The sequence below is a fragment of the Branchiostoma lanceolatum genome, chromosome 16, assembly GCF_035083965.1.
Source record: "Branchiostoma lanceolatum isolate klBraLanc5 chromosome 16, klBraLanc5.hap2, whole genome shotgun sequence".
NCBI classification, from domain to species: Eukaryota; Metazoa; Chordata; class Leptocardii; order Amphioxiformes; family Branchiostomatidae; genus Branchiostoma; species Branchiostoma lanceolatum.
The window spans coordinates 13,541,611-13,551,087 of NC_089737.1; the positions used below are offsets into that span (position 1 = coordinate 13,541,611).

At 42.0% G+C, this 9,477-nt stretch overlaps 2 protein-coding genes across 2 annotated transcripts; one reads left to right on the forward strand and one right to left on the reverse strand.

Annotated features, from left to right (window-relative positions):
- Positions 1 to 577: 577 nt before the first annotated feature.
- LOC136421488 (Y+L amino acid transporter 2-like) lies at positions 578 to 5,966 on the forward strand. Its single transcript, XM_066408815.1, has 7 exons — positions 578 to 1,045; positions 2,402 to 2,527; positions 3,220 to 3,325; positions 3,717 to 3,761; positions 4,337 to 4,460; positions 4,854 to 4,957; positions 5,840 to 5,966. The coding sequence occupies exons 1-7, from the start codon at positions 583 to 585 to the stop codon at positions 5,964 to 5,966; spliced, it is 1,095 nt and encodes a 364-aa protein (XP_066264912.1). The 5' UTR covers positions 578 to 582.
- Positions 5,967 to 6,168: 202 nt separating this feature from the next.
- On the reverse strand, positions 6,169 to 9,096 carry LOC136421880 (uncharacterized). The gene is made up of 5 exons (XM_066409448.1): positions 8,251 to 9,096; positions 7,716 to 7,923; positions 7,145 to 7,222; positions 6,682 to 6,785; positions 6,169 to 6,369 (listed from the first exon to the last, which is right to left on the reverse strand). Exons 1-5 carry the CDS (start codon positions 8,967 to 8,969, stop codon positions 6,288 to 6,290), a joined length of 1,191 nt encoding a protein of 396 aa, XP_066265545.1. The 5' UTR covers positions 8,970 to 9,096; the 3' UTR covers positions 6,169 to 6,287.
- Between the last annotated feature and the right edge of the window lie 381 nt (positions 9,097 to 9,477).

Here is a 9,477-nt window from a genome sequence, read left to right on the forward strand (position 1 = left end):
CAAAAAATTGCCAGGTGTCAGGCGGTCACAGAAACGTCGGCTACGTATTGATACTTGTATGTGTACAAAGCTTATTAAAATAAGAACATTGCTATCCATTAATTTCTGTAGTTTTGTATGGACAGCGATAAGCGTTGATGTCATGCGACTGGTATTAAACGATACAAAATTATTTTTGTGAACCAAAATAAACGTTTTCAACACCAACAAAGAATGGCTCTTGTATTTCAATGACATTACTGTCTTTTGGAGGTTGACGTCATATCAAGGCGAACTGGAAGTCAATACTCATGACAGAAGGTAACAGTGTATAACAGCGTGCTCTCCAAGTCGAGGTCAGGCTCTGCCAGGCTTCTGTCTGAGCGATCAAATATTTGACAGGTGAACAAATTTCATGGAAAAAGAACAAATCGCATTTGTTTAGCTTTCTTTTGTGTTTAAAGAAATGCTGACAAAGTAGAAAGTCCGACAAAACAAATGAAAAGACGTTCAAACAAGAGCCTAACTTTAGCTTGGATAGTACAGCAGAGTTCATCTAAGGTCGCGCACAAAGTTCAAGGATACAGAGTAACAAAAAACAAGATGGAGGAAAGTACAGAGAAACCCACAAGCCAAGAGTCTGGATCTGCGACTGGCGTCCGTATGAAAAGACAGCTGACCCTAACCAACGGGATAGCGACCACGGTTAGCATCATTATCGGGTCGGGGATCTTCCTCTCCCCAAAGGGAGTTTTGCGGCGGACCGGTTCCGTGGGCTTGTCCCTCATCGTGTGGAGTTTGAGTGGAATTCTTTCCATGCTCGGAGCTCTTTGCTATGTGGAGCTCGGCACGACTATTCCTAAATCAGGCGGAACCTACACGTACCTTCACGAGATTTTCGGACCGTGGGTGGCTTTCGTTAAGATCTGGCAGAACTTCATCATTGGAGGTCCCTGTGCGACTGCTGTTTTGGCTATCACTATCGCTCAGTATGTCCTGTACCCTTTCTTTACACCGTGCCCGGCGACCTACCTGGCTGTTCGCCTTGTGGCGGCTGTTTGTTTAGGTAAGTATTAACGTTATCAACATTGATCACCATTGGAACTACAACTGCAGTTTTTAGATTGATATTTCAGACAATAGACCGATCCCGAAGCTACTCCCCCTGTCAAAAACAGCGCTCGACGGACAGAAATGCACAGGCGGACTTTGTAGTAGTTGACATGTCGTACAAGCTCCTTCCACTTGACTGCCCGAGCTGTTTTCTTTTCCATTTGTTTTTATCCTGAGCATGCATGCAGCCAATACAATGGGGAATCTGTCACAGATATACGTACCCTGTTTAACACCTGCCATTTATGTACTACTAGCGCTATTTTTGACAGAGGCGAGTTCGAAATAGAACAGGAGGGGGGTCATATGTTCGATTTGTTTTTCGACCGGAACGGTTTATTTGACAACATAGTTGACTATGAAATATCAAATAGTAAACAAAGTCAAACATGTAGTTATAGTTCATCTGAAAGAGTAACGTGTGTGCAATACGCTATTGACCTTTGATTGTCTTCAATAAACAAAGTTCAAAGTTCGCTCAAACGTCAACATGGTAAATGTCTAACCTCTAGATCTGTAGCAGACTGATCCTGTTGTTTTCTTTTAACTACTTAAGTTACCATCTTCTTATTAACGTTAAATTGAAAAAAAATGCAATTTTAAAACGGAGATTTAAAAGAAAAGAACCGGAAGCCTGAGATTGAACCGGAGGCTACTAAAGGTCGATCTATTAGCCTCTGTGTTCTTGATAGCCTGTGTATGGCCGCACGTCTGGCTGGGTGCCCAGTCTTATGCATCGCTGAAGGAAACATCTGTTTTAGTTTTCCACTGTCCTTGAGCGCCCTGCCAAGTTCTTTGAACCACAAAAGCATTCACTGTGATTGTCTTCGACGTTTTCGTCTTATTTAACTCAGCGCAATCATTTGTTTTCAACTACCGTGTGGCAATCACAGTTATTGAAACTCGTGAAAAATATCACTGCTCGTTTGACGTATTCAGAACAGTAGTATAGTGATTGTCTTCGACATTTCCTCCCATTTCGCTCAGCGCAATCATTTGTATGCAACTACATATAATAACATTCAGTGTCATTGAAACTCGTAAAAGATGTTACTGCTTGTTTGACGCATTCAGAAGAGTAGTGTAATAGTTGCATATATATCATAGAATGTATAGACGTTAGAAATTCTTCCAACTCAAGGATTGTGCTCATTATCCCATACTACACTCTCTTGTATTCGGTAGATTAGCCATAAAAAACTGTAGTTAAGTACCAGTAGATGACATACTTTGTACCTTGTACAATTGTTGTGCAATGAAGTTATATATTCTTATTTATTCAAACTATGGCATCAATGCGTTTTTGCAGGCCTGATAGGGTTCGCTAACTGCTACAGTGTCCGCTTGGCGGCGCGAATGAACAACGTTTTGACGTTTCTGAAAGTCGGAGCTCTAAGTATCATCATAGTCTTCGGTGGGATTCAACTGGCCAAAGGTGAGCGTATTCCTTACCTCTCCCCCTCTCTCTCTCTCTCTCTCTCTCTCTCTCTCTCTCTCTCTCTCTCTCTCTGTGGTGTGTGTGTATGTGTGTGTGTGTGTGTGTGTGTATGTGTGTATGTGTGTATGTGTGTGTGTGTGTATGTGTGTATGTGTGTGTGTGTGTGTGTGTGTGTGTGTGTGTGTGTGTGTGTGTGTGTGTGTGTGTGTGTGTGTGTGTGTGTGTGTGCGTGTGTGTATGTCTGTACATGTTCACTTTGATATGGGCTCCTTAATCGCCAAAGTATGGTAGTAGTAGTAGTACGGAAATTTCTTTCATCCAATATTCAATACTACGATTTTAGAATTTCACAGCAATGTGATTGTCGGTAAATCATTCTATGTGTAGCATCTCCAAGTTCAACGACAGGAACTCATGAAAACACTAGCTATAGAACCAACAAAAATACATTTAAACAGCCATAATCATGCCTGGTTGAGGTTCACAACAATAGAGCTAGGTCGCTTGCATGTGTTCACTCAGGAATGGACATTGAGATGTAAAAGAGCTTGTTCTCCTATTCATGAATATCTAGGTGCGTTTTTTTTTCATTCTACGCAAACATTTCAGATATTAGATAGATCATAGTTATAACACACTGTTACAGCTATAGACGAGGTACTAAAATTCGTCATTACTCATACCTATAGGGCACACCCTCAGCATAGATCCAGCCAGCGCGTTCGAAGGAACCACATCTTCCGTCGCAGATGCCATGGTGTCTTTTTATTCCGCACTTTGGGCATACAGCGGATGGTAGGTTTTGGAAAATGATTTACAATTTTGACAATATGCTACTAAGGACACTTTCTTTGGCGAAATATACATAGCTGCATGGGCATTGTACCTCGTATACAATGTAATACTAATAGTCACATATGCAATTACGCAAACATGTTGAAAGCATCGACGTATATACATTGAATTAACTCATAACTAATACCTCACAACTGTTAAATGATTATCAAGATAAATTACTAAGCAAAACTATCCAAGGTTGAGGGACTGGGCAATTTAGTGGCACCGTGGCCTATGCCTAAGAATGGTGAAGTAAGTAAAGTAATCAAGCAAAATACGTTTTGTACGTTACTCAAATGGATTCCTAAGTCGTTTTGTGTTTATGTTTTTTGTTTTTATGTTACTACAGGCAAAGCCTTAATACTATGACAGAGGAGCTGAAAAACCCCACGAGGTGTGATTTACATCTATTTCTGAACTTTCACGGCGAACTGCAGTCAACTTCTGATCAATGCGATTAAATGCTTTAAGTGCTACATTGCTTAATTCTAGTAGACGTTTGTTTATTGCCATACATTTCGAGAACCGTTAGTCAATATAAGATTTTTTTGTAACAGGTTTTATATGGTTCATTTTGTAACAGGTTGAAACTGTATTTTTTCAACACAAAGAAATAATATTACTTAGACTTTCTATTGAACAGAATAAGTCTTTGTCATGTAATAATTTTTCACGTCACAATTAATGCAGACACAACACGTGAGCAGTGGATTAAAAGTAGTATACTAAAACGTTTATGGGGTTCCCTGCTTTTACCACGGGACGAAGTTGTACGACCCTAATATGGTGACTGTTATGAAAGTGACTTTAGTTAGATCTCCCCGCACCTCTGTTGCATAGGTCGACGTAAGCTGTTCAGAATCTGAAAACCATTATTGTGACCCTGTTTGCAGTATTCCATACTTAATCTTTCAGAAAGATTGCAATTCGTAATCTTAATCTAAGTTCTCCATTGTTTCTATTCCCCAGAAACCTAGTACTGAGCATAGCAATATCGTTGCCTCTTGTGACGATCATCTACATACTGACAAACATCGCCTACTTCACCGCTATGACCCCAGTTGAACTGCTCGCATCTGACGCTGTCGCAGTGGTACGTATGTATTTTACGCGTACAACACATACAAAACCTTTTGCAACGCAAGAAAGGTCATATCTAACGAATGCAAAAACCCTATGCGGCGTAAACAACTCAAAAGCCAAGGCACAACAAAAGCAAGACCCTATATATTGTAAGCAAAGCCCTACTCAACGTAAGTAAACCCCTATATAACGTGGGCAAAATCCTACTCAACAAAACCTTTATTAACAGTTGCAAAACCCTGCATTAACATAGCACAGACCTACATGTAGCCAAACCTCTTAAACTTGTCCATATTTGAAGACAAATATATAAACTAAGTGATCAAAACAAAGCACAAACTACTAAAAGTATTTCAACTGCAAAAATGTTGATATTGAAGGTTATTCTATTTTTTTCTGTCAGACTTTCGCCAACCGTCTGCTCGGTATTATGAGCTGGATCATACCCGTAGCCGTGGCTGTCTCCACGTTTGGAACCCTGCTAACCAGCACTTTGGCCTTTTCAAGGTGAAAATAGATGGTATTTGTGCTACCTCGTTATGACATAATCATCTTATTTTCTATTCACATACCTGTTTATTCAATTTGGTTAATCGATGGAATTTAACAAGCCTCCTGATCTTCTCTATTCCATTTTGTATGAACACTACATGCAAGTGAAAGTGTTACTAGTACTATACGCGTGTTCACTGATCATACTGCGCATGCTCAGGTCAAAGGTGAAGTCCCCTGAGACATAAACAAAACGCACGTCTGGACATGTATCAATCATAGTCGAGACTGTTTTCAAGTCAGAGGCCTTCATCTTCGACCTGCGCAGTCGGATCCGTGAAACCCTTATAGTAACAATTCTACTTGCAAGTAGTGTTCATAATATACGTTGATGAAGGTTAGACATCCAGGTAATAAGATACGCCAAAAATAATTACTCAAGCAACTGAATAAGATTTTGAAACAGTCAGACATTTCAGATAGCATCCCCTATCTTTCGTCAGTGACTAAAGATCCTTCTTTAGTCACTGACGAAAGATAGCGGATGCTATCTGAAACGTCTGACTATTTCAAAATCTTATCCAGTTGCTTAATGAGTAATTATTTCTGGTGTTCATAATATACCTTGCATAGAATTCATCAAGAGGCCTGCTAAAAGCTACTAAGTATTATTACCTTCGCCAAAAATTTTATGTTTTCGGTCTCTGTCCGTGTACAACATAACTCGAGAAGCAGTGGATAAATCCTTATAATATTTGGCAGGTGGGTAGGGGTCGGGGAAATGAAGATCAACTTCGATAATTGATCCTCTAGCGGAATTCTAAGGTACTGCAGGGGAACTTCCCGATTTTTTTTTCATCTCGTTAAACATTTTGCTTATTCATCCTTCCTCCACAGACCCTGGATGGTAGCGGCAAGAGGAGGAACTCTGCCGAGAATCCTGTCCATGATACAGATCGACCGGCTGACACCGGCTCCTGCTGTAATACTACGGGTACGAACAACTTTTTTCAAGTTTTTCTAGATGCTTTATTGACACGATAAAAAAACACAGTGACTTTATTACAGTCAACTACAAACTACGAAAAAGAAATGCAAAATGAATCTTTAAATCCTTATTTCTGAGCAGCAAGAGTACATCCGATCCCTAATGTTATCTTACAATCACTTTCGGCTTGTGGGTTTCAATATATTTTCTTATAACAAAGCATGTCTAAACATCGCTTAAAGCAAAATCAATTATGCTGGCACCTAAAGATAGGATCTGTCGGATTTCCGTGCGTTGCAAAATTTAGCCGCTAGGTGCTGAAAACAATTACACTCGTTGAACAGAGTGGCGAAGCCCTTACAAAGAAATCAAAGAGTACTTCCGCTCCCCGGCTCTCTTGTTCAAGCCCTTGACGTATGTCCCTGCGGCCTTCTGGCGTCTGCATGAAAAATACATAATGCATCAGAATAAGATTATGTGAAGTATATCATATACAACGTTTGGATAATACATATATAAGGGTGGCAGGCTTTGCCATATGTACTGTATACTAGAATTTGCCCGAGTGCGTACACACATACGCACACACACACACAGACACACACACACACACAAACGATGGATGCAAATACACACGCGCATGCAAATACACACGGTACATACACACATGCACACGCACACACACAGAATTAACGATGAAAGGGTCACTGCGAAAGTTTCAAGATTTGCACTATATAGTAAATTACTATACCTTATTTTCTCCCTACTCCTGCAACCAACAACACTTGCCCTGATGGCTTTCTCGATGGCTTTGATACCGGTTGCCGAGCTCAGGGTTGGACACCAGACCAGCATCTGTGGATATGATCAAAGTTTTAACACATATGATTGCACGCCTTTGTGATAAAAACGCCTTATTTGCAACAATAGAAACACCTTGACATGAACTACAGTAAATGCAAAAATGTTCGCGGTGGTTTTGTGTGCGTGGTTTTCACGGTAAGCTCTTCGCCGCGAACCTAAAACCACCGCGAACATTTTTGCCCTCCCACCCCTTTGTCTACTATTGTCTGAAGTGCGAATTTAAAGCCGGCGCAAACACTCCGGTACCCCTCTTATCTCTGTCTGGTGTATAGAAATATGAACATGACGTTTCGGCAGAAAACAAAACATAAACAACAGTAGGTGGAAAAACCACAAGCTAAATGATGTACCTCGTTCACTGCTACGTCAAAGTTCTCGTCCCGAGCACCGGTCACCTCGTATTTCTTGATCACGTTGCGAATATTCTCCTGCGAAAGAAAGGTGAAAACAGTCATTTATTGCAACCACCAGGCTCAAACACTGATATTTTTATAGATAAGATCAAAAAGTGGCGGCAAATGCAAATGGTGCATTTCTGTAAGTTTCAAGCTCTACCGACCTGATGCTACCAATTGATCCATTTCTATAATACATTTATCAATCTTGAAATTGGAACTAGGGTATGGACAAAACCTGATTTTGTTACTCTTCCACCACCCCTCTGCATTTATTTTTTGAGTAGCCAGTACAAATTGCGATCGGAAGTTAAATAATCTGGGCTGATTTCCATGGGAGCCCGTAACAGGTAAACAGAAAACAATCATGGATAATACAAGTGAAGTGAAATAAAATTCAATTGTTCAAACAAAAATACAAAGTAGATAAACAACAATGGCAAAACTAGATTGTACAACTATGAAATATAGATATGTTAAAACGAGTCATAATTGGACATGAGATTCTCCTGTGCGGCGTACTTACGCAGAAATAAGCTCTTCCCGGCCTTCCTTTCCTGCCCGTCTGCAGTAACATCTCAGCATCGTAACACTTGAAAAACAGCAGCTCCATGTTAATCCACCCTACGTAGTCACGGAACGTCTCGCTGTGGACAGACGGCGGCAGAGGGTACAATCTTCCGTAGATGACGACAGCGCCCGGGTGTCCGGGGACGGGGTGGTGGGGGTACGGCCTGTGGTAGTAGTAGTAGAAGGACTAGCTTTAAATATTGCTTCATTTCAACAACAACATAGCTTACGTGGCTCCTGGTAGTCGTATTAGAGGCCTGGATTGCAAGGTAGTTTACAGCCAATAAAAGAATTATACTTGCAAGTTGCCATCATTTTGTAAACTACATATCAAAACATATTCTGATTCAGCTATAAAGATTCAAGAAAACAATCTGATTAAAATGCATGTATAATTTTCTAAACAGTGCTACATGTATGTAACATTGATTACCATGATCAATAATAAAGATTGTGTTAAAGTTCAAGTTCTAAGGGTTCCGTCACTATACCTGCTTGTGTACTCAGCGAAAGGCAGACGATTCGAGTTGTAGTCGCTGCGAGGCGTGCTGCAAGCTTGAGGGCCAGCGGACGACCACTCTCGGTTCCCGGCAGTGTTCCACTGGTCGTCCAAGGAACCGTACGCGCCCTGCCCACCATTGGGCTGGTGGTGGTACGGCCTGTTCGAATACTCGGCAAATGGCAAACGGTTTGAGTTGTAGTCGCTGTGGGGCGGGCGCCAGGTCTGAGCGCCGGCGGGCGACCCCTCTCTGTCCCCGGTAGCGTTCGGCTGATTGTCCCGCGAAACTTGCGCGTCTTGCCCGTTCCCTGCCGCTGCACGAACAACGGCCTCGATGAACGGCAGACGGTTCAAGAAGTAGTCGCTGTGTGGAAGCGATATCCGGGTCTGGGTGCCGGCGGACGACGTCTCACGGTTCCCGGCAACGTTCGACTGGTCACCCCGGGAAGCGAACCCGTCCTGTCCCTTCCTCGCTGCTGCCCTAACAACGGCTTCGATGAAGGACAGACAGTTCGAGTAGTCGCTGAGAGTCGGTGGCCTCCAGGTCTGAGCGCCGGCGGAGGACACTCCCTGGCTCCCGACAAAGTTCGACTGATCCCGCCCGTCCATGGCGACGTCCTTCCCACCCTCTGTCACAGCGCTACCAACGACTGCGTCAAACGATAACCTTCGTCTAGGCTTAGTGCGGTTTCGATAGGGTCTTGAAAACATTTAGGAGCTCTAAGCAAGGAGGTTAAAAAGTTGTTCCGATCCTCGGACTTAGTCAAGTAACGCACGCACGCAAGATTGAGAGTGAAATGACGGAATTCAACAAAATCAACATGTTTTCCTCTATCCACATCCGTTATAATGCAAATGGTAACAAAGGTATTGCTCATTGTGATACCTGTTAACCGTTTCACACTTTTCTGTCTGACACCTAACAATAGGGTCTGCCGGGTTTCCGTGCGTTGCAAAGTGTAGCTGCTAGGTGCTGAAAACAATTGTACTGTTTTACCTCGTGGCGAAGCCGTTACAAAGAAATCAAAGAGTCTTTGATTCTTTTGTAATGGGTAAGACACACGGAAGGCCGCTAAGGTTAGAATAGTTTTGTTTTCAACACCTACGTTTTACATATTACCACATTTTCGAGGACAAAGAGTCTTTGGTTTCTTTGTAAATGTTATGCGACAAGGAAGGCCGCTAAGGTTAAAATAGTTTTGTTTGAACACCTGCATTT

Bases quoted from the DNA above. Each gene is read 5' to 3' on its own strand.
- LOC136421880 (XM_066409448.1), bottom strand. From the start codon at position 8,969: ATGTTTTCAAGACCCTATCGAAACCGCACTAAGCCTAGACGAAGGTTA. The intron at 6,786-7,144 runs GTACATCATTTA...TCATATCCACAG, and splicing joins TTGACGTAGCAGTGAACGAG to ATGCTGGTCTGGTGTCCAAC. The intron at 6,370-6,681 runs GTATAGTAATTT...TTTTTCATGCAG, and splicing joins AGGAGTAGGGAGAAAATAAG to ACGCCAGAAGGCCGCAGGGA.
- LOC136421488 (XM_066408815.1), top strand. From the start codon at position 583: ATGGAGGAAAGTACAGAGAAACCCACAAGCCAAGAGTCTGGATCTGCG. The intron at 2,528-3,219 runs GTGAGCGTATTC...TCATACCTATAG, and splicing joins TGGGATTCAACTGGCCAAAG to GGCACACCCTCAGCATAGAT. The intron at 3,762-4,336 runs GTGTGATTTACA...TCTATTCCCCAG, and splicing joins GAGCTGAAAAACCCCACGAG to AAACCTAGTACTGAGCATAG.